Source organism: Brachyhypopomus gauderio, unplaced genomic scaffold, assembly GCF_052324685.1.
Source record: "Brachyhypopomus gauderio isolate BG-103 unplaced genomic scaffold, BGAUD_0.2 sc52, whole genome shotgun sequence".
Lineage (NCBI taxonomy): Eukaryota > Metazoa > Chordata > Actinopteri > Gymnotiformes > Hypopomidae > Brachyhypopomus > Brachyhypopomus gauderio.
The window spans coordinates 756484-781584 of record NW_027506877.1 but is presented as its reverse complement, the minus strand read 5'-3'; the positions used below and the strand labels follow the sequence as shown (position 1 = coordinate 781584).

General features: G+C 41.4%; 3 protein-coding genes across 3 annotated transcripts; all 3 read left to right on the top strand.

Moving 5' to 3' along the window:
* Nucleotides 1-4722: 4722 nt before the first annotated feature.
* LOC143488621 (cornifelin homolog B-like) lies at nucleotides 4723-9062 on the top strand. Its single transcript, XM_076987442.1, has 4 exons — nucleotides 4723-5212; nucleotides 5540-5647; nucleotides 6676-6827; nucleotides 7212-9062. Exons 2-4 carry the CDS (start codon nucleotides 5545-5547, stop codon nucleotides 7326-7328), a joined length of 372 nt encoding a protein of 123 aa, XP_076843557.1. The 5' UTR covers nucleotides 4723-5212; nucleotides 5540-5544; the 3' UTR covers nucleotides 7329-9062.
* Nucleotides 9063-12978: 3916 nt separating this feature from the next.
* LOC143488596 (cornifelin homolog B-like) lies at nucleotides 12979-14606 on the top strand. The gene is made up of 4 exons (XM_076987395.1): nucleotides 12979-13128; nucleotides 13440-13552; nucleotides 13671-13825; nucleotides 13966-14606. The coding sequence occupies exons 2-4, from the start codon at nucleotides 13450-13452 to the stop codon at nucleotides 14086-14088; spliced, it is 381 nt and encodes a 126-aa protein (XP_076843510.1). The 5' UTR covers nucleotides 12979-13128; nucleotides 13440-13449; the 3' UTR covers nucleotides 14089-14606.
* Nucleotides 14607-15881: 1275 nt separating this feature from the next.
* ponzr4 (plac8 onzin related protein 4) lies at nucleotides 15882-17736 on the top strand. The gene is made up of 4 exons (XM_076987517.1): nucleotides 15882-15995; nucleotides 16285-16395; nucleotides 16676-16830; nucleotides 16986-17736. Exons 2-4 carry the CDS (start codon nucleotides 16293-16295, stop codon nucleotides 17109-17111), a joined length of 384 nt encoding a protein of 127 aa, XP_076843632.1. The 5' UTR covers nucleotides 15882-15995; nucleotides 16285-16292; the 3' UTR covers nucleotides 17112-17736.
* Nucleotides 17737-25101: the final 7365 nt, after the last annotated feature.

Below are 25101 nucleotides of genomic sequence, written 5' to 3'. Positions count from 1 at the left end.
GCAGAATTCTGCATGCAGGGCTTCTGCTGGATGCTTGTCCCATCTAGTGTAGCTTTGCTGACTGAGTGGACCCCATACCTCACTCCCATACAGCGCAATGGGCTGAATCACACACACACACACACACACACACACACACACACACACACACACACACACCTCACTCCCATACAGCGCAATGGGCTGAATCACACTATCGAATATTTTACACCAGATTGGAACGGGAATGTCGATATTGTAGAATTTTCTCCTGATGGCGTACATTGCTCGATGAGCTTTATCTTTTAGCGCATTCACTGCCGTACTCTCTCTCTCTCTCTCTCTCTCTCTCTCTCTCTCTCTCTCTCTCTCTCTCTCTCTCTCTCTCTCTCTCTTTCCAACCCCTCTGCCCCTCCTCTCTCTCTCCACCCCCTCTGACCTCCTCTCTCTCTCCACCCCCTCTGCCCCCTCCTCTCTCTATCTCTCTCTCTCTCTCCACCCCCTCTGCCCCCCCTCCTCTCTCTCTCCACCCCCTCTGCCCCCCTCCTCTCTCTCTCCACCCCCTCTGCCCCCTCCTCTCTCTATCTCTCTCTCTCCACCCCCTCTGCCCCCTCCTCTCTCTATCTCTCTCTCTCTCTCTCCACCCCCTCTGCCCCCCTCCTCTCTCTCTCCACCCCCTCTGCCCCCCCCTCTGTTGTTTTCCTCTTTCATATTAAAGAGATGAGGCAAGCAGTTGCAGTCCAACTGCCAACAGGCTTCCTCATCCTCCTCTTCCTCCACTCCACACACTCCTCCCACTGGATTATGCCCTTGTTTAGAACACCAGATCGCATGATCCCATTAAACAGCACCAGCAAAGTTCTGACCGAGAGACACAGAGAGGAGACCTTGAGAGGCAGAGAGGAAACCCAGAGAGACAGAGAGGAGACCGAGAGAGACAGAGAGGAGACCGAGAGAGGCAGAGAGGAGACTCAGAGAGACAGAGAGGAGACCCAGAGAGGCAGAGAGGAGACCCAGAGAGGCAGAGAGGAGACCCAGAGAGACAGAGAGGAGACTCAGAGAGACAGAGAGGAGATACAGAGAGACAGAGAGGAGACCCAGAGAGGCAGAGAGGAGACCCAGAGAGGCAGAGAGGAGACCCAGAGAGACAGAGAGGAGACCCAGAGAGTCAGAGAGGAGATTCAAATAGACAGAGAGGAGACCAAGAAAGGCAGAGAGGAGACCCAGAGAGACAAAGAGGAGAACCAGAGAGACAGAAAGGAGACTCAGAGAGACAGAGAGGAGACCCAGAGAGACAGAGAGGAGACCGAGAATGGCAGAGAGGAGACCCAGAGAGACAAAGAGGAGAACCAGAGAGACAGAGAGAAGACCCAGAAAGGAGACCCAGAGAGGCAGAGATGAGACCCAGAGAGGCAGAGAGGAGACCCAGAGAGGAGACCCAGAGAGGCAGAGAGAAGATCTGGAAAGGCAGAGCAAGAATAACTTTTCAACTAATTTCTGGAGTAACAGTTATACGTTAATAAAAGCAATTATCTTTTAAAACATCTCAGTGTAAAAGGTGCAGTTGTCAGTCTTCTTGAGGAAGAACCTCTTTTGTTCTAATGCTTTAAATGGGCTACCTAAGGTGTGGCAGCAAGTGTTACACAACTTCATCACCACTGTTGAAAGGGCAGGAATGACTGGGTGAGTCCCTTTGTCCTGTAGAATGCTGTCTTTCTTGATATGCTTTGTTAGGCTGAACATATAAATATGCAGACATCCACCTTATGTCCCAAGTAACTCAAGCACTAGACATTGTGCGTGTTATACTCTCTAGACACTGAGTGAGAGAGTGACAGAGACACAGATGGTATACTCTTCAAAGGTAGACTTAGTCATACTTTACCCACTGATATTGTCCCTGTGAGAAATGCTCAGTGGTGTAAGTGAAGATGATTCCTTGTGAACCAAATAGGTGTGTGTGTGTGTGTGTGTGTGTGTGTGTGTGTGTGTGTGTGTGTGTGTGTGTGTGTGTGTGTGTGTGTGCATTTGTCTTTGTGTTTATGTTTTGTTTGATTTACACTGCTTTTTTTCACTCCTACTTCTTTAGTCTTTGTTTGTTATCTTCTGGATGTTTCTATCTACCTAGATCTAGCTCAAATAGTAAAACTGCCCTCCCTGTTTAAGTGAAAACACGTGCGCACACACACACACACACATACTACTGGAGGATGTGATTAATACTGAAAGCAAAATGTGCATGCGGTAAAACGTGCACATAAGCAGGTGAACAGATGCTAACCTGCTTAACAGGATGCAAAAGTAGATTCTCAATTCTTCAGCCTGCTACTTACACTCACCGGCCACTTCATTAGGCACACGTGTCCAACTCATTAACACAACTGTCAAATTAGTCAATCACATGGCAGCAACTCAATGCCTCTAGGGCATGTACACATGGCCAAGACGATCTGCTGCAGTTCAAACCGAGCATCAGAATGGGGAAGAAAGGTGATATAAATACACACTATGATGAGAACTATTCATCATTCCCATCACTTCTTTGCTTACGTATATCTTTACGTATTACTGTTGTCATTGCTCGGCCAGAACAGGATGGGTTCCCCCACTGAGTCTTGGTTCCTCTCAAGGTTTCTTCCTCATGCTCGTAGGGAGTTTTCCTTGCCGCTGTCGCCAGACAGGCTGGTCTGAGTATTACAGAAACTGCTAACTGCTAGAAACGTTGCCTGGTCTGATGAGTCTTGATTTCTGCTGCAACATTTGGATGATAGGGTCAGAATTTGGAATCAACAACATGAAAGCATGGATCCATCCTGCCTTGTATCGGTTCAGGCTGGTAGTGGTGGTATTTTCCTGGCACACTTTGGGCCTATTAGTACCAATTGAGCATCGTGTGAACGCCACTGCCTACCTGAGTATTGTTGCTGACCATGTCCATCCCTTTATGACCACAGTGTACCCAGCTTCTGATGGCTACTTCCAGCAGGATAATGGGCCATGTCATAAAGCGCGAATCATCTCAGACTGGTTTCTTGAACACAACAATGAGTTCACTATACTTCAATGGCCTCCACAGTCACCAGATCTCAATTCAATAGAACACATTTGGGATGTGGTGGAACGGGAGATTCACATCATGGATGTGCAGCCGACAAATCTGCAGCAACTGCGTGATGCCATCATGTCAATATGGACCAGACCATCTGAGGAATGTTTCCAGTACCTTGTTGAGGCAGTTCTGAAGGCAAAAGGTGGTCCAACCCAGTACTAGCAAGGTGCACCTAATAAAGTGACTGGTGAGTGTCAGTGGCGGACTTAGCAATTTGGAGGCTCAAGGCGAATTTAGCTAGGGGGCCCATCAACATTAATATGCGAGAAATAAGTTCAGGTTCACACTACAAGATTTTAGGCTGGTTTTTCAGTCGCCGACTGTTTTTGTAGATCGCCGACAGAAACTGTGGTCGGACGCAAATCGGGGATCATTCGGCGCTCGCTCAGTCGTGTAGTGTGAACTGCTGAAAGACGCTCGCCGAGTGGCCGCCAACTCATCGCAGACGACCGGCAGATATCTAGCATGTTTAATATCTAGCATGTTTCATATCTAGCCCAGTCGGCGACTGTGAGTCAACAGCAGCGTCTAGCTTCATACAACTTTACTACAACACTGTGTTTAAGTTATTGTGACAGCACTGGAGAAATAGTGTGATTGACTATATCTATGTTCACTGCAACGGAGAGATGAAATAATTCTGGCAATTTGGGACTATGGGGTGGTTAAACGGTAAAAAAAATAATAATAACGAAAATGTGGAGTACATGTACGTTGTTTTTATTTTCTTCGTGGTGTTGCTGGTTCTCGCGAGTGTTTCATTTTCGTGTTCTCGTGTTTTTGGACGGCAGCCAGATGAGTCGGCGATTCCCCAGTCGTTTAATTCGTGAGCCCACGTCACCGATCAGTCATGTAGTGTGAAAGCCACAACAACTGAAAGACTTGCGATTATAGCACAACCAGTCTTGTAGTGCGAACGGCACAAAAACCTGATGACTGAAAAGTCGTGTAGTGTGAACCTGGCTTTAGCTAGACAAGGGGGCCCTACATTGGGAGGGGCCCAAGGCAATTGCCTAGCAACGCCTCTATGCAAAGACCGCCTCTGGTGAGTGTATTTCTACTAATAGTTTCTGCTTGCTGGGCATAGCTTATTCGAAAAGGCAAGCGACAAGAACATCTCCTCAGATGTTTGCTTCTGGTGATGAGAGGAGAAAGGCCTAGTGCAGGTGTGGCCGCTCTGATGGCCTTATCTCTAGAACAGTTTAACGAACCCTAATTTAATCCCTCCATTCATGACGAAATTCAGTTTGTGTTAGAGCACCTAACTGTGCCCAGCATTGGCACCTCCATCAGATTGTCTCGCGCTTAAAACCTCATCGTGAACGTAAGACTACACGAAGACTATGACGAAAGCAGCAGCTCAGGAAAACGAGGCTGCCTCCTACAGCTAGTGTGAGTAGTCCTTCAAGAGTCTGGTAATCCGCACCTGCCATCACCTCGCCCTCTTAGGCCCTGGCTCATTCCTTCATCACTGTGTATTGTCCTGCTCTTACTGTGAGGGTTCTGCAGGCACCGTGGTGATGTGTTCCTGTTTTTCCTGTTTCCTGGGTTTCAGGTTGTCTTGTTTTCTATGTTTTCTAGCATTGTGCATTTTTTTTTTTTGCATCATAAGATGATTTCTAGGTTTGGCACTACTGACTTGCCCAAATTGACTTCGATTATAGGCCAAGTTTGTTCTGTGCACATTCCTCAATCAGGTTTAATCTAGCATACTCTTGAACTGGTTTAGTCTAGCATACACTTGATCTGGATTGATCTGGCAAACTCTGGCTCAATTCATGTTTAGCAGTCAGCTTGTTAAAGTACCTTCTAAAAACAACTTTTTAGTTGTTAGTTATAAACAAACACACATATATATATACTTAAATGCATATCTCAGTCAATATATTTAAAGTAATCCCAATATAGACTAACAATATAGTTAAGTATGCTGTCCATCCAAAGAACCCAAATTTAGTGGTCAGACATCTTGCCTGCATACACATCCGACTAGCTGAACCAGTAGTGCATGCCATGGGGAGGGTGTCTGGGTATATCTTTTCCCACAGCCACTGTGTTCATAGTGCAGTGTGTGCTGTGTGTGATTGTGTGTCTCCTCTTCCACTGATCTAACTCTTCACACAGGTAGGCTGCTCAGTGCTTTAATACTTTTGATCTATAATATCTGACTCATTGTGTGTTTTCTCTTATTTAAATTAAGCTTTAATTGGGATTTTAAAATCAGTAAAAAATGTTGTCCAAACTTATTTACCAAACTTGTGTGTATTATGAGACAGTGACACTTGATCTGTTAAACAATGCCATGCAATTATTGTCAGTGCAAATCTCTAGCCTGGGCAATTTACATGTTCACTTTGAAACATGTTTGCAGTAAACATTATATTGACTGTCCATCCAATGGAGCCAATGGACAATTTACATTATTAAACTTGTGCATATGTGTTCATTCAGACATCATGACAACAGTGGTGATCCAGCAACCCCAGCCAATGGCAGTAATGACCTCTTCCAGTCAATGGGGCTCAGGCATCTGTGACTTCTGTGACAATGTACCTGAATGTAAGTTCGCCTGAATATAACGTACCTGTGTCAGTTCACCTGAATACCACATGCATAATATCATGCAAAAATCAACACTGAACAAGTAGACACTGAGATTTTAAGCATGTCAGTAATTCTCACATTTGAAAATCCAGGACTTGGAATGTTATTTTACAGAGTGAACTCGTGATTTTGGAATGTCGTTTTTAGGGAAAGACTTCCTGGTTTTAAAACATCAGGGAGAGAATTCAAAAGCTTGGAATGCTGTAGGGAGAAACCTCCAGGGCTCGGAATGCAGGTTTTTTAAAGAGAGAGAATTGAATGCATTAAAAAATATAACTGCATAGAGAAGTGAAGGGGTCAGAAATACTTTCCTTGAGTAGAGGGATGACAAGAGCTCTTCTGAGACTGTGCAAATATATATATCTTAAGAATTTACAGTGTGAATAGCCAGAAGGTTTCCAAAGTTTCAGCCAGAAGTGATGCATGTGAACATAATGTGAACATATTCCATATTACTACTACTTGCATCTTCTATTTACTTCTATTTACAATCGATGGCTAGAGGGACTCCCCACATATATTCTGGATATCATGAATATATGTGCATTTCTCCTCTATAGGGCCTTCAACTTTACACTCTAGTCTCAGGAAATATCAATGTCTGAACTATCACAACACGTCAACGTAGTGAGTGAGGGAGAGCAAGGACAGAGTGATGCACTAATAACATTTACTGACATGCAGACAAAGACCAACAACAGAGCCCAAAACACGAGGGATTAAATACCCTAACTGCATAACTGGCGACAGGTGAACAGACTAACAGAAGGCAGACTAACAAGGTGTGGTAACACAATAAACAACAATAGACACAACAACAAAGACACACACGGCGGACCATACCAATGAGTCTATGGGGGGGTCTATGGGTATAAGAGGTGGGATAAGATACTACTGCCAAACAGCCAGCTGAGTGAAAAAGCTGGTTGCCCAACTGAATTCTCTAGAATCTGAACGTGTTAATAATCGAGATGTATTTGTAGGTTGTTTCTCGTTCTGGTGCCTGCCCTGTTTCGCCTGTAGCACGGCGAAGAAACACGGAGAGTGTCTGTGCTTACCGGTGCTCGACATTGGCTGCATCCCCCCTATAACCTTAGCCATGAGATCATCGGTGCGAGAGCGCTACGGCATCGAGGTCAGTACAGCACAGAGACGAGACGTGTGGAGACACAAAAGTGCAAAAATCCTTTCGTGCCCTATAGAGAGACTGTGTGGGCCTGAGCCCACCGATTCACTGTCCATCTTAGGATCATTGATGCATTTTTGTATCTAATCTGAGATCAGACTACAGTATTGTGGCACTACACTGTTAATCCATCACACTCCGGCAGACCTGCCAGCCACATGGTTAATGATGTCTGCTCTATCAACTGCTGAATTGCATAATTCGGAATGAATTTAAATAAATTTGATTTGAACCATCTCAGTGAGAATTACTGTAATTTACTTTAATCAATAAAGTCACAATCAGTACATTTACTTACATTAACCCATCTGTCTCTCTCTGTCTCTCTCTCAGGGGTCTATCTGTAATGACTGTGTCTATTCATGGTTCTGCTGCCCCTGCGTGTGGTGCCAAATGTCACGGGAGATGAATGCACGTGGACACAAGCATGGATACCAGAGAAGGCAGTGAAGACCTTCATAGTCATCCTCCTCTTCATATGTGTTAACATCATTAATCATATAGTAGTTGTTCCAGAATGTCTAGAATTACTGATGCTCTTCATAAGGCTCATTATGAAAACCTACAAAAACTACAAAATAATCTGTCTCTCTTGTTTTATCACCTTGATCTTAGAAAAAAATTAAGTTCTTTCTCACAACATGTAACTGTTACTGGTATTTAATCCTAATCTAATCAGCCTACCACTGGCAAGATAACAGCACTGACACCTCAGAGTGGTCAAGATAGGGGAAGAATATAGATTATCTCTCCAGAGTCATTGCCCCTTATCCCCTTATGCATGAATATCTGCCTTCAGCTCTACACATATTTTCAGTGGGTTTATATATAAGGATGGAGATAGTCACTGCAGAAGCTTCCCGGGATGGTTACTGAACTAATTTTTAAGGTATGTGGGGGTATATACTGAATTGTTGCCATGATGTAAGATTCTGTACTCTGTCGAGAAGCTGTCATGTTTTAATCTAAATTCTCTTGGCATTTGGAGTCCATGACACCATTTATCCTAATTTTTCAGTGGTGAGAACTACATACAAAAAGCACCCCACTCATGCCTTGCCATTTTTGTCAATGCCAGACTTGACTTTTAAACTACTGTATGGATTTCAGTAGGTGAACAAACCACAAATGCAACTACAAATAATAAAACAAAAGCAGCTTGAATGAAAGCACATTTTCCTGTATTCCATAGTCTCACTTTATGTGCAACAATTCTGTATGTATACAAAGGCAAACAGGGCATCCAAACAACAGGTGTTCTGTCGAATTTTCCTACCTTATCGATATTTCCTACCGTGTCCGAGGGCCTCGCATATTTGTAGACGTATCGCTGTAGAGTTTACCTTATGAAAACGTCATAATGTAGCGCAAATCAGCATTTAAAAGGTAGGATAATATTTAAATAAAAAGTTTTATTTTGCGTATTCATATATTGTTATTAATATTAATATAAGCAAATTGGATTGTTTACATCTTTGTATGAACATGTTTTAGCCTGCGTGTCATTATAAACAAGCATTAAGTTCATTAACACTATAGATAGGAAATTTCGATAGCCTAAATGTCATTATGTAAGAGCATTAAGTTCATCAATACTATAGGTAGGAAATTTCGACAGACTAAATGTCAACACGGGCAACACGGTGGCTTGGTGGTTAGCACGTTTGCCTCTCAGCACTGGGGTCTTGGGTTCAAGTCCCTATCTGAGTGGAGTTTCCATGTTCTCCATGTTTCTGTGTGGGTTTCCTCCCACAGTCCAAAAACATGGAGGTTAGGTAAATTGGCAGTCCCTGACAAATTCTCCCTGAGTGTGTGTCTGTGTCTCTCTGTTCAATAAAAAGTAGTCTGTCTGTGTGTGTGTGTGTTTGCTTGTATGCCCAGTGGTGGATGGTGCTCTGCCACTAGGGTCTGTCCTCTCTCCCCTTCCTGCACCCCATTCAGTCCCCCAGGGGGCTGTGGATCCCGGTAGAGAGTATGCTGTGCGCAATTGGCTGCCGCTTCTCGCCAGTGTGTGTGTGTGATTGGTTGTCTGTGACTTGTACCTGTGTTAAATTGTAAAGCGCCTTGGGAATTCAGAAAGGTGCTATATAAATTCATTCAATCACTATAGTACTTCACTGTTGAAATGCGCTAAATGGAATGTTGAGAATGAGGAGGCAGGAAAAATCGATGGGTGTAGTAGCCTACAAATAAATTACAAATATCCTGAAAAAAAAAATATCTAAACGTTTTTTTTATTCCTGTTATCTTAAATAATTATTCTGACTAGTCGGAAAGTGTTTGTAGATATCTTCAATAATCATTCTGTCTAGTCAATACGTCCTAGATTTACGTAGCATTTTGACGCCAAGCTTGGCACTCTTTGTATTTGCTAATCAGTGGCCTGTATGCGATTTCAGGACAGTCGAACTCGCATTCTCGTGTTTTTAACACGATTTATTTGTGCCGCATAATCCATACTGTTGAGCTCTTTCAAGATTGTGGCATTTTCTGACTATTTTTTCAAGAACAGCTAACGGCATTTTAGCCACCCAAAATTCTGCATAATGCACGCACTTCTATAATTCAGATATCTAAAAATGTCATTTTGACTATAGTCATAATTACGTTAGAGATATCTTGAATAAGAATTACAGATGTGTGACTCTTAAAATGACAAATCCAGTGACGTAATTTTAGATATCTTAAAAGCCATTTTGATCCGCCAAAATGAAATTGAAGATATCTTGAATTGTTCTTCTCACTAGGTAGAATGTAAATGTAGATATCTTGAATTGTCATTCCGGATCGTCAAATTGTAATTGTTACTAGTCAAAACTAATATTTAGATATCCAGAATGTAATTACAAATAATCAGACGAAGCCCATTTTATGTTAAAACGGCCTTCCATAGGCCTGCCATAAGTAGCCAGCCACCAAAATCATGACGTAATAGTGAATTGCGCATGCGCAGTAAACCTAGGTAGGAATTTTCGACGGGTAGGAAAATTCGACTGAACACTGGCATCCATCAGGACGTTAGCAACCCTGGACAGAAGATGACGCTGAGGTTTGGCGGTTAGCCAAACATTCCTCCCATGATCTCACAAAAAGCACGAAACTATAGGTTAAGTTTTTCCTGTCTGACAAATACTTATAGGTGGAGTTGCCCGGCCTCGCTGAATTGTGAGCTTCTCATTGACGGTTAGCCTTGAAAAGGGCTTTTCAATTAGGAACGCTACAATTCTGTCGCTATTCAATTATCATGTGTATAGAAAGTGTCAATCAATCTGATTGGTCAGATTAGAAGCCATTCTAATGATTCTGCAACCAAGAAACCAATGAAACGCAAAGTAGCATTTTGAATTGCTTTATGTTTTTGGTTTTACTTTCAAAGCAGAGCAACGGTTGGTAAACATTTGCTGTCGGCTGCCCACTGATCTGAGCACCTGTGCACCACAGCCCCCTAGTAATCACTAGTGTGTGTGTGTGTGTGTGTGTGTGTGTGTGTGTGTGTGTGTGTGTGTGTGTGTGTGTGTGTGTGTGTGTTGTAACTGCACAGATGGGTAAAAAGTGGATGACAAATTTTGATTGTGGTGAAAAATCACATTTGACAAATATGGCACATTTACATTTGATCAAAGATATGCTGCTGCCCTCTTCAGGAAAAACTACATCATATGCAGTCTATGATTATGATCAGTCCCATAACATTATAGTACAGGCATCTCCCTCAGCAGTTAAGACCGGTCATAAACGACTTTTTGCAATTTAACTTCTGTTAAGACTTGACCACGTTTATAGTGCAGTGAGAAGACTGTCAAGAGAACTGTCAAGAGAAATGTGTGATTTTTTTCATGACTTTGTATTTCATAGCACTTAACCAGTAACTTAACTTAACCAATCCAGTAGTCAGGTTAAAGTTACTTATCCAAGTAACTGTGCGTTACAATTTTTATTTTCCTTAGTAAATATATATATATATATATTTCCTTTCTTCTTTTTTGTGTGATTTGTTTGTGACTTGTGTATTCGTCTGTATAATTTGTTTTCGTGTAATTTGTGTGTTAACGGGCCGCCCAATGGAGGATGGGTTCCCTTTTGAGTCTTGGTCCTCCCAAGGTTTCTTCCTATTATTCCCTACCATCTAGGGAGTTTTTCCTTGCCACTGTCGCCTTTGGCTTGCTCATTAGGGATTGTTAACCTTGTAAATCCTGTAAAGCGCTTTGTGACAACATGTGTTGTGAAAAGCGCTATACAAATATATTTGATTTGATTTGATTTGATTCTTGGCTCAGTTATAGTTTTGCGTCTGACCGTAACGCTCGACTCCGCACGCTGCGCGCGAACCTGTGAGTGCGCGAGCGCGTTCACGTCATTCTGTGCAGTGTTGTCCGTAACGATATGTGGTAGTGTAAAGAAACACCCCTCAAAAACAGGGGAAGGAACATTTACCTGATTAATGTTGTATTGTGTTCCACGTTTGAAAAGTGCTGGAATTTAGGCTAAAGTACTTTTAAACGCTTGAAATTGTAATTGTATTTCGTTTAACAACAAATAGCTGTCTGGTTGAATAGTTCGCTTGTAATTACGTTTACAAATACATTTACAAAAAATAATACCGCGCAGCGACATAAACGTAATGTCAGGAGATACAATATTTAAATGTCAAGAGATACATTATTTAAATGTCAGGAGATATATTGTTATTGTTTAAAATGCACTTCCAATAAAGCGAATATTGGAAAAACTAATTTTGCTGCTGAATGTAACTACTAAAGTAACTTGTAATCTAATGTAGTTACTTTTAAAAGTAATCGGTAACGCAACTAAGTTACTTTTTAAAGGAGTAATCAGTAATCGGATTACTTTTTCAAGATAACTAAGCCATCCCTGTATATATATTTACAAATTATTTCACACTATAGTGACCCGATCTCAACGCTAGAGGGAGGTGTTTGTACTCTAATGTGTTGCTGAAATGAACCCATGCGATAACTGTAGTAATATAGTTGTCCTGAAGAGGGCAGCAGCACAGCACGTATCGAAATGATCTTTGAACAAACATTTTAGCGATACCAATGTTATCCAATGAGAAAGCGTAACATGTAGGCCTACTGAAAATATGAAAGCAATGCCAATTGTTATTGAGAGTAAACTTATTCAAAAACAGTATTTTTATTCATTATCATTCATTATCTTTTACCGTGTGATCCCGACAGTATTTTTATGTTAGTGATTTTATGTCGCTTGTCATTTTATGTTAGTGATGTTACGTCTCTCATTGCAACGCATTATATTTAATAGCCGCCAGAGGGAGCCTTCTTTACCACATTCAGGCAAAGCCGCTGGTGGAAAATTTTACCAATAGTTGCTGTATTTTACTCTAATGTTCTACGTTTTTCTTCTAAAATGTGCATCTTTTTGTTATTTTTAAATAATTAATTGACCAGTGTAACAAGCAAAGCGTACATTATCTTTTATCATGAGCTAAATTTGCAATACGGATTCTCCCAACATAATGAATGAATAGTTGAATAGTTGTAAGTGCTGGTGTCCTGTGTGAGGAAGGAGCCTACCGATCCCACTCAGTCCTCTCCAAAGAGTAATGGGAAAGTAGTGTAGTTGTGCAGTCTTATGTAGTCTTATGTAGTGTTGTGTATTGTTTCCTCAATTTTAGCTCCACAGATTTTCTCTAAGGGAACAGTGCTTGTGTTTTAATTTAGTATTGTCAGCTGCTCGAGTATATGAGTAACAATAGCTGAATGGAGTGGAAAACACCATTAAAACCACATTAAGATGCTCTCAAGGGAGCTGCACATGAACATTTGAACAGTTTATTTAGAAATGTGGGGTTGCCTTATTGACTAAACTTGACATATAACACTTGCCATTTCCCACCCCAAGGCATTAATTTCTTTTGAAGAATCATATCATACACTGGGGATAACATTGTGACAGAATCATCTGAGTAAAGACTGGGTAATCATATCCAAATCTATCAATAAAAAACTGCATGGTATGTACCCATCTAACCTGCTTTGCTGATGAGTACATGTAGCCTGATGTTAATCTTTGAGGACATATCCTGTGGTCTGTCTGTGTGTCGGGTGTGTTTGTGGGCACGTGTGTGAGTTTTCACGTGTGTGTGCGTTTGCGCATGTGTCCCTGTCATATAAAACCACACATTCCTTTACTGCTGGATTCAGTCAAACACTCTCACCACTGTCTCCTGGACCAGTTGTCTGCTCTACGGTAACACACCACCCAGGTAAGTCACTAGAACGACAACCACATGGACACGGACTTAGCAAATTCAAAGAGTTATCAAACAGTTATCATGAACACTTTACATTCACTTACCAAAACAGTGGTTATTGGATTTTTACACTTTTACACAATTATTGTATTATTATCTGCCAAGGTGTTCCAGACAACACCTTGTTTTATTTTGCCAACATATATTTTCTTAAAATAAGTTTATCAGTTTTAGGATTATTAATCCATATGACTTCTTCAAATCAAAAGATTTTAGGATGTAGATAGAACAAGTACTAATGAACAAGTATTTTTGTTTTTCAGACATTTAACCATGGCAACTAAGATGGTCATTCAGCAGCCTAAGCCACTGGTCGTGGCACCGGGGTCGGAGCAGTGGTCCTCCAGCATATGTGAATGTGACAATGTCAATGACTGTGAGTGGAGAGCTGCCTTACATCGTTAAACCAACAGTGTGTGTGTGTGTGTGTGTGTGTGTGTGTGTGTGTGTGTGTGTGTGTGTGTGGTGTAATATTTCTTTGCTTGTGTGTCCAGGTTGCTTTGCGCTGTGGTGTTTCCCTTGCTTCGCCTGCATCACGGCTAGGGACCACGGTGAGTGTCTGTGTCTCCCCCTGCTAGAGGCTTGGGGTCTCATCCCCCCAATCACCATGGCCATGCGGGTGTCCATCAGGCACACCTACGGGATCGAGGTGAGTCCGCTTGTGACGGGTCAGCTGGTTCATTTCTACATCGGTTGCTCGACCATACATTGTTCCTATTTTTCAATCAAAACTTGCGTGCACCGTGCTTTTCCTCACGCACCCGTCTGCTTCCCTGTTCCCGTCTGCAGGACTCGCTGTGCAACGACTGCGTCTACGCCTGCTGCTGCGGGCCCTGCTCCTGGTGTCAGATCCGCCGTGAGCTCAAGGCCCGCCACCATCCCGTCACTCTCTTGCACAACCGAGCCAAATAAAACCAAAACAGCACTCTTTAAAAATTCGCCATTCATCACCTGGATCATTGATATCGTCGTCAGAATCAACGGAGACACAGTGGAGACACGGACTGACATTGTTTCTCATCTCTCATCTGGGTGGAGATGTTTAGACTCACAGCACCATCTCTGTGTCTTTGTGTTCACTGTGTGGGCTTCAGGGCTGAGGTGAGGAGGTGTGGGATGGATTGATTTGGCTCTCAGCCAAACTGCTCATACATGAAGACTGAAGCCTCCTAAAAACTTTCTGTAACATATTCTGCATACTTTGGTATTCGCTGTTTGGTTTATTCGCTGTTTGGTTTATTCTAATTTGGCGATTATTCTAATTTGGCTATGCTTGTTTACTAATGTCTTCTCAACTACCGTGCTGATTGTTCCGATAAGACTCTTGTAATATTTGTTTCAGACTCGCTAGCAAAACGCCTGTTCTTGAAGCTTTTTTCTGTGTCAACATATAATTATGGATATTGAAATAAAAATATTAAAAATGTCAATCTTTCTCCTGTTTCTCAGTTTGTATTTTCCAGCTCACAGTATTAAAAGAATATTCAAATATTAAATAGTATTAAAATATTAAAAGAAATCAGAAGATTCAGAAAATATAAATTTTCAGATTGTGCCAGTGAGGATAATAACAACAATAATATCCTCAATAATAATGCTCTTGAGGAGTTGGGGATTACTTTGGTAGTTCCACAGAGTGTTGACTGGAACATGAATGTTCTATAGAAATCAGCTGTGTTTTATGCTATATTTGTTAAGGAATGGAAATAAAACAAATATTTAAATCATCTTAAAATAAAAATAATTAGCAAATACCACAGAAATTGCTGCACTTATGTTAAATTACCTTATGTTAAAAGCATCTAATGTAAAATGAATTTTAGCCCACTAAGAGCAAAGGGATGTTTAAGCCTCACTCTATAATACATACCTCATGATTAGAGGAATTTGTAATTGACAAAGTCAAATCAAATCAAATCAAAGTTTATTTGTATAAGTACATTTCAGTTTGAGAGAGGAGTTAAAAGTACACTTTGTGTGTTCTGGACCCATAGTATTGTTAACCTTTTAAATCCTGTAAAGCGCTTTGTGACAACATGTGTTGTGAAAAGCGCTTTACAGGATTTAAAAGGTTAACAATACTATGGGTCCAGAACACACAAAGTATACTTTTAACTCCTCTCTCAAACTGAAATGTACTTCATTCTAAGAATTATGTAATCTGTATCTGTTCAGCTTTCTGATCAAAAGAAAAGATAAAACATTTAAGAAATAATTCAGATAGTTTCTGCTTGTACTGATATTTAGCTAATGATCAGGTGTCCTTCCATTTACAGTTAAATGTAAATGACATTTTAAAAAGACTATCTCCAACAACCATGCTACACAAAGAATATAAAACTTTTAGGGAGTTTTTGCCTTAACTGGTTCAAAACCACCAGAAGATTACACTGACACACCTTTCAAAAAATAACATTGCAAGTGCTGTGTTTTCTGTTTGTGCTTCTAAGCAGGGACACCATAATTCATCCAAATCTATTATCCAATCAATCTGTCATTTTTTTCTGTGCTCACATCACTAACACGCACCTGCCTGGCCGAACAAGTTACAGAAAATCCGCTCATTGATAAGCATCCGGCAGCATGTGAGTGTGTGTTTGTGTGTGTGTGTGTGCGCGTGTGTGTGTGTGTGTGTGTGTGTGTGTGTGTGTGTGTGTGTGTGTGTGTGTGTGGCACGTGCATGACTGTGTCTGGAGCCTGTTCACCTACGTGTGTCCATGTGAAGGTGAGCCCTGACCATCCTAGCCACCTCCCTCCCTTTTTAAATAAAGCACCCTGCTCACATCTCCAGAGTGTCACTCCTCAGATCCCGAGTCAAGGTAAGAGACATGACAGCCAGACAGTTAGACAGTAAAAGATATGTACTGCTCTGGAAGAGACAGAGAATTTTAGTGTATTATATTATAATAAAATTTTTATTAAATACACTAATTTCATTTATTGAAAACATTCACTTTTTTATTGTTATTTTTGGTATATCACATCTTTAATTCATTGTTGTAAAGGAAGTTTTTTTTATGCTGTGATTTTAATTTCTGAAATTTCTGAAATCAATTTGCCTGTTTGGTTCATTATTTTATTTTATTTTTTTGTTCTTCTTCCATAAAGCCTTCACCATGGCGACCAAAATGGTTATCCAGCAGCCGAAGGCACTTGTAGTGTCTGCAACGTCTGATCAGTGGAGCACCAGCATCTGCGAGTGTGAGAGTGTCAATGAATGTGAGTGTATATCTAACATAGTGTAACTTAGACAGACTGTTGAAGTTATGCCCAGCCGAGAACCCAGGCCTTATGTTTCGAGGACTTGTGCTCTGACCAACACACCAAATAGCACTTGGGACAAAGATTGAAAGAGCAGTGATCATCGTTTGAGATGTGACATAAAGTAGTACCTGACCTGTACAACAAACATGTGCTATCTGTCACATCTACCCTGCAGTCACTTGTTCTTACTGTTTGTTACATAGCGGGTCCTTACTGTGCGTGTACGTGTCTGCAGGCTGTTTCTCGGTGTGGTGTTTCCCGTGCTATGCCTGCATCGTAGCCCGGGACCACGGCGAGTGCCTCTGTCTCCCCCTGCTGGACACTTGTGGCTGCATCCCTCCGGCCACTCTCGCTATGAGGGTGTCCATGCGCCGCCGTTATGGCATCAAGGTAAGGAAACCGAATTCAAGTGCTTGTTGATCAGCTGTAGACCATACTAGACCATACCTGCTATGTGAAAGCTTAATGAACAGGTGTATATAAAGTGAAACAGTGGTCGGGGCGAACACTCATTAAATGATCTCGTCTCCTTTCTCTTCCACCAGGACACCATTTGCAACGACTGCGTGTACGCCTTCTTCTGCAGGGCGTGCACCTGGTGCCAGATCAGACGTGAGATGAAGGCCCGGCTTCATCCCATAACACTGCTCAATAACAGGCCGATGGGCTAAACAGCCCAGAATCTTCACCATCGCTATCATCGTCATCTTCATTACTGCCATCATATGATTGTTATATCTACCGTCGTCTGCGCCGTTATCCTCACCATCATCAGCATGAGCCAACTTCACCTGTAGTGCCTTAATGAAATCGGGAGTTTTGATCACCAGTCTCTCCCACACATTGAAGTCACCGGTTTGACTGGGCCATGACGTGGTATGCTGCTCGCATATGAAGATTGAAGCCTCCTCATCAGATAGCATCAGTATCCACGTCATGTACAGTAATGTAACATCGATCTGCCTTTCAAGAAGTCGACTGTATTTAAATAACTTCTGTGGAATTTAGCATAATTACGTTTAAGTGATCCAGGATCTAACCCTCTCTGTAAAGTTTACTATCTTTAAACATCCTCTGCTGTCAGAGCTGCATTCAAGATTTAGTGTTCATGTCTTGTTCATGTGGGCTGTCTTTAGGAAATCTTCTATATTCAGGCTTGATATTGAAGTATGGATTTGCACAAAAAGGCGCTTAAGAAAACTGTCTCGTATAAAATTTGTATAAAATTATAAGTCAAAGTTGTGCTTCAAATTATGTAGTATACTTACCTATCAATAAAACTATTTTAAGAAACCTCTTCTGACCTTTGCTGTTTGTCACACAGCTGCATTTGTATTTAATTTATATTAATATATTAATATTCAGTAATGAAGAGATTTTTAGTCATGTTCCCATAGTTAGCAAAGCCAAGCCTGACATAGGGGAACTTATTATCTTCTTGTAATCTGTAAGAGATTAGGTGCTGCTATGTGGTGCAGCTATGTGATTCAAAAAATATTAAAGCTGTTTACTGGTAAATCAGATCAACCTCAGCTTGCTCTAAATAACAACACAACTCTCAAACGATTAGAGCCGTGAATCTTCACACTGGTTCTTCTGGCACCAAGTGTTGCCTTTCAGTAGTTTCAGTCTACATGTCTGATGTCTACGTTGGTTGTTGTAGAACCAAGAATGATCTTTCAGTACTCAGTCTACATGTCTGATGTCTATGTTGGTTGTTGTAGAACCAATAATGATCTTTCAGTACTCAGTCTACATGTCTTACACAGCTCATCTGATGCCTTACAAACCTTAAATGGTACCGTGTCAAACACATAAATAAAAGTATGCAAATACAAGGTCAATTCCCTAATGGGCTATTTAGTAAGTTTTTTTCAGCATTGCCATTATATGTTGTGCTTGGTTGTGTGTATGTGTGTGCGTCCACTAAAATGCTTTAACATCAGTGAAACTGTGTGTGTTCCAGTCCTACATAGGATTGAGGTTCTAGTCTCATTCAGCTCAATAGCTTATTTGTGCAGACCACGTATTCTACAGTGATGTACAGAGGTGACTGGCTGCCGGACGGGCGAGAACTTACGTGAACTTCAAAGATGGAGCGCTGGATGGCCTCTAGATAGGAGAAGGGGTGTGAGCTTTGTCATGAAGGGAAATGGAGAGGTAGGCAGTGTAATCATGGAAGAGAAAGGATGGAATCTCAGAGATGATCTTTGCCCTAAACTCCAAAGTTACTCTATAACTCTATTTATTAAACCACATCAATGCAGAAATGGATGATTGGGAATTGGGAAAAAGGTCTATTCAATTTAATAGGAGCTGCCTTTTAGGGATCCTCATGCCCCTTTGGCAGGTTACTTCACTCAGATGTTTCCCCATCTTCTCCTGCAATGCCGTGTCTGAATTTCGAGAGTGCCGTTTTCTGCCCTGGGTTGACTCCTTTCTTAATTACCTAGCATTCTGGGTTTGGCCTGTAGTTCCCAGCAATGTTGTCTGTTATGGGAGCCTCTGATTGTTAGTGTTCTGGGATGCAGATGGGTATGGAGGTCATGGCTATAGACGTAATGATAAACCTGTGAGTGAAATAAGCTGTGAGGAGCCCCAAGTTAATTTTCAGATTGGAAATGATGAACTTTTCAGAGACCAAAAACACCAAAAACTCATGCAGCCGATCTGTGGGAGGATTGTTCCTCCATTAATCTGTCTACATGTCAACGTGAAAGCTGTACTTAACATGCCACGCACTGTGTTTTTAAGCATAGTAAATCAGTAATACGGACATGAACCACTGACAGTGAACTATATAAAGTCCATCTCTGGACAGTGGTGGACGCTTTTAGAGCCTCTCAGGCCACCGTAGTTCTCCAATCTACTGTAATGTCCAGCTCAGTGAGCTGTATACTTTTCTTTACATGTATGTCCACTGCAAATGGCTCGGAGGTGACAGAAGACCAGCAGAACAGGTTTTATTGAGAGTTGTAAGTGAAGACATATGAACACAAACGCACCCACCAAAACTATCACACACACAGTCACATTCACCCATACACAGTCCACACACACACACATGCATGCACACACACACACACACACACACACACACACACACACACACACACACACACACACACACACACACACACAAGGTGCAATTAAAATGGACAATAGCACACATTTCCTCACATTTTACTGTGTATATGATGTGATTGTAAATATATAAATATGAAAATAGTATGGAACATGCAATTAATGCAGAATCCTTAAAAAGTAACCCAGCCATTCCATTACTGTGTCTCTCTCGAACATAATATTAAAGTGTCCTTACTCCTTTAAATTTATGACTTTGTCTGGGCTAAGCAAGACCACAGGTCTCTGGAAAATAATTCAACCCATTAGGAACCACAATAGGACAATCCCTTGCGATTTTCAGTCCGAATGCGGGCCTGTGTTCCTGAGGGAGGATATTGTGCTAGCTGGTTGATAGGAGCAGAAAAGAGCAATAGTGAGAAACAGGAAGCTGGAGTCTTCTGATAAAGCGCTTAAGCTGAGTCACACACCGCAGTCCTAATCACCATTACACCTGCTTTTGTTCTCACTCTGCCCTCTCCTTCTCTTCCACGTCTCAACGTGGCAATAAAAATAGGAATTGAAGGGGGAAAAGCACACACAAATCACTAGAGTGTGTTTTTTTCCCATAATGCTTTACAATATGTTGTAGTACTGTGATTTCTTGCATGGCTTGGGTTCAACCAAGTTCTCCCATGTTGCCCCCTGCTCAGTTCCGAGAACTGGCACCCTGAAGCAGCTCACATCTGGTTTAAATCACTGCAAAGCCATAACTGGACCGGCTCCCACATACCTAAAAGCAGAAAATCAAACCATTCTAGGCCACACTGCCTTCAGACCTCTAGTACCGCTCGACTTGAACCACCACGTCTCAAGAGAACACATGCATCAGGACTCAATCAAGGAAATCTAATAAAGACTGAAGACTCACCTCTTCACTAAGCACTTAAATATGCTCTCACATTTTTTTGCTCTTCTTTTCCCCTACAGCCAGGCCTTTTGCTTGACAGTATTCTTACCACCGACCTATTTATTCTCACATAATTTCTTAAAACATATTTTTTTATTTGATCAGGCTGAGGTTCAAAGTTCAAAGTTATGCAAAATGTCTTCCTGAAATGGATTCAAATCTATTTTTGGAGCAGACATAGTCAACAGGTTTATTTTAATTTCCCTTCAGAGGTGTAGTGTGTTATGCAAGTGAATCTGTGGGGAATATGTGAGATGGTTATAATGGCCATTAGAAGATACAGAAGGCTCTAATGCCCAGCTCATCTCTGTGATGCTGGGAACATATCAGAATACAGATGCACACAGACCTAAATGAGAGACGTTTATTCATCAAAGCAGCTCCGTAAAACAATCCAGGAGTCAGAATCACGAGGGCAGCAGGAGTCCAGAAATGGGGTCCAAACGAGGCAATCCAAGCCGTAAAGTCCAGAAGGCAGACAAAACCAGACAGACGTGTTCGGCAGTTGTATATGACATGGGTTAAAGTAAAACTATATGACATATAAGCAATACAAGGGTGTACAGAGGTTCCAGAACTGCAGACCTTTCCAGAACTTTCATCACTCTAAATCTAAAAAAAAAAAAAAACCACATGCTGTCTGAACTCCAGGCAAGACAAAATGTACATATTTACACATATTTTCATACTGTTGTAATCAGCCATCTGAGTTTAATGATCAGGGAGAATAAATGTCACACAAACAGCACATAGGACCTTAAGCAATGGCTAAAGACAGACAAATGATTATATTCAGTAATTCTGTGTATACAGCAGTATATGTGTTTACGACATGCAGCTGTTGTTCTGTGTGGTCAGTCTCAAATTGCCATTGGATCCCGGCTGCCTAAACTCTAAAACTGAGGAACACCAATAGCAGACCAGTAATCTAACAGACCCTGTCTGCAGTCACATGACTAATTACCATTAGCAGGTTAACAGCAAGTTTATTATTACTGGTTCATCACTATGAATAGTAATTGTTTTCTTACATAAAGGTGCTATACAAATAAAGATTATTATAAAAATATAATTTCAGAGAAGAGCAGAATCAGGGTGTGGAGGGGAGTTTTAAAATAATCACTGCATACATACCCAGGTGTATTCTGATATTATCTTCAGTAAATGAACAGTAATCTGCACTGCCTATTGTAGTTATACTATGCAAGACATGCATGAATGCACTGACAGACAGGATAATAACATATTATGACAGAATAACTTCACCTGAGGAATAAGTGAAAGTTCGGCAAAACAAACATGGTAGCTGTAAGTCTAGCGCTCTTAGAAGTCACAGCATTGAAGATAAATATTTCTGTGTGTAAGCCCCCATCCACCTCTCCCAACTTTCAGATGGAATGCCAAGCTTGTGCATGTACATGTTTGTATGCCACACAATGTGCTGCATCTGTGTACATGGGGCTGTAGGAATGAGGGAGTAGTGAAACCAACCTAGCAGGTGTACAGCGTGGGAAGGAACAAAAATCGGAATGGAATGAAATATTTATTTATGCCTTTTTCCATGATGACAGAGCTGTAAAGTAAAAAAATGAAAAAAAAGTTTTAAAAAGTAAAAAAAAAATTCTTTCACTCAGAGGAAAGGTGACCTCAGCTAATCATAGTTGTTTACATTATGCATCCTGAGCAGCCAAAAAATGCATCATAAGGCGTAACAGAAGGAAAAGGAGGAAAATAATGATATAGTTGTTTAGAAGAAGTGGAGAGGTTAGTGGAGAGAAAAAGAGGGAGGTAGGGGTGAAGAATGTTAACAGTAACATCTGTCTTCCAAACATTATGACTTTAACATCACAGAGTCATATGTAGGTGAACATTCCTCTGATCTAACTAAAGATGAAACACAGTAAGTCAATGAAAGAGCAGCATAAATGTACCAAGAAATCACCATAGCACCAGGCCCAGAGTTTAGGGCTACACAGCTGTGTGGGCATGTACATGACAGCGCTGGTTTCCACAGATTCAAATGATGAAATCGTTCCTTTCCAGATGGTTGTCAGAGCAATAATAGGATATTAATGGTCCTTGGCAGCCATTGGGTTACTACACAGATCACTTTAAAACAATTCCCAAGACAAGTCTTGACACACTCCTTTGCATGTAGTCCAACAACTCATCACTGCTGGGTCTCTAGGACATAATGGACGTTTCTTCAATGCTGATCCAGAGGTTTGCAAACAATGCAAAATCACCAACATGTCTCACACCACCGTTGACCTTTGCTTTATAGCGCTGAGCATGCCGAACATGCTAACCGATCCAGCACTTCCTACTGGAGTACTAACACCAGGGTTCAGTGGTGTTAATACTAACACCAGTGTTCAGTGGTGTTAATACTAACACTAGTGTTCAGTGGTGTTAATGCTAACACTAGTGTTCAGTGGTGTTAATGCTAACACCAGGGTTCAGTGGTGTTAATGCTAACACTAGTGTTCAGTGGTGTTAATACTAACACCAGGGTTCAGTGGTGATAATACTAACATCAGTGTTCAGTGGTGTTAATACTATCACCAGGGTTCAGTGGTGTTAATGCTAACACCAGTGTTCAGTGGTGTTAATACTAACACCAGGGTTCAGTGGTGTTAATACTAACACCAGGGTTCAGTGTTTGCTGGGTCAATACTCTGGACAGTTATTTATCCGTTGCCCCTATATTCCGCCAGATACTCTCATCCAAGCACATTAAATTTGCACCTTCCATCTTTCTGCAACAACATGTAACTAATAGTTTACATATGCTTTTCACCCGGATACAATATGACAACATTAAAGCATGTTACAGATGTTTGTTTGGTATGGGAACATTGTCTTCTCATGTCTCTGAACGCCAGTGTGGTGTATGTGGGTGTGACTTTCAGTGCAAATACGTCAAAACCATTATCGTCACATCTATACGCCGAGAAGAGCACAGCGTGGTAATTACGTAATTAAAGACTCTTGTCTGAAAAAACATTTGACGATTCAATCATTTAAGTATGTAGGTGAATCCTTTTCCTGCTTTACTATCACCCATATGCACTGCATGAAACCCCGGGATTGTGACGTTGTATGAAAACCCTTGGTATATATAGCAACATTCCCCACGTTACTTCTTCTTCTTCTTTCAGCAATTCCCGTTTAGGGGTCGCCACAGCAGATCAAACTCCTCCATCTGGCCCTGTCCTGAGTGTCCTCCACTGACACACCAGCCACTCTCATATCCTCTACCACTGCATTCCCCACGTTACTCATTTTAGAAAATATGTTTGTTTGTGTTTGGGGTTTTTTTGTAAATATTTATCTATTCGTGCACTATTTAGAGTTGGCATGTCCTGACAAACATTTTGAAGATTAGCGATAAGATCTTTTATTATCTGACTTGCGGTTACTCGGGGTACTTCCGCATTCCTCCCGTTACCTTCCGTCAGCTAAGTGCCTTGTCTCCCTGGTAACGTCCCGTTACGTTCTTCATGTCCATAGGGAGGTGTGACAGAACCATGAACGTGGGCGGAGAAGCAGGTGTTAGGGTTAGGGTTAGGGGCTGTGTTTTTGTCCTGTGTTTCCCCCCTGCGGGACTTATGTAAACAGTAAACACAAACAGTACCAACAACACAGGATCTTCAAGTTCCTTTGACTCAGCATTTAATTTAATTAGTTTAACAAGCCATTCTTTATTAATGCTATTGACCCTTCAAGTGCTTCTGCCTACTCCCCTTAATACACATTTTTACCACATAATGCAGACAGTTGGCTAACTGTATAGCTAAAGATGTATATAAAAGAGTTAAAACGATTCCAGCGAACTTCTCACACCTGTCTTCCACTTTACAGTAGCGCTAGTTAGTGTCTTTGCATGTGGCTGCAGTGTTACCAACTCCTCAGTAAGAAAAGTAGCTACTGGCTGCCCTAAATGTCGCTAGAAGTCGCTAAATGACATAATCGCATAATTTGAATAATACGTTTTTGAACCTGTAAAGGAATGATGTTGTGGAAGAGAAAAAAGTGAATAAAAAACGCCCTAAATATTTAAATATGAACTTCTTTTACCTTTGAAATAGGCAGTCACTTTTCAAAATAACTTCATGACTTTGTATATATCATTGTATATGCTTGTATAAATAATGTTTACGTAAATTACATAATTTTTTTTGTTGTTAAATGTTAGCATAAGACTAGCAGTTAGCAGGTACTCCATCAACCTTCCTCGTTTATCCGAGCTTGATGTTTTTTTTTACAAAGAGGCGCACACTGTGGATGAGGTGAGTAACAGGTGGTGAATGAAGTGAGTGAGTGACTGAGATTGTCAGTTAAATGCAGTGATTTCTTTTGTATTACACTTAAGATACATTTATATTTACATCCCGCTCTGTAAATACGTGGCGGGGTCAGTCAGCGGCGGCTTTGGACATGCGCAGTTGATGTGCGAAATATAGCGACAAAGCCGCTAAGTTGGCAACACTGAGCGTCTGTTGAGTTTATGTGATTGGCACTGCCTCTCGCTCTGCCCATACATCCCAGCTCTTGGTATCCTGGCACCTAGGGTGAACAAGTCCAGCAGTCAGTGGGAAAAAAGCCACAGAACACGTGATCACGGA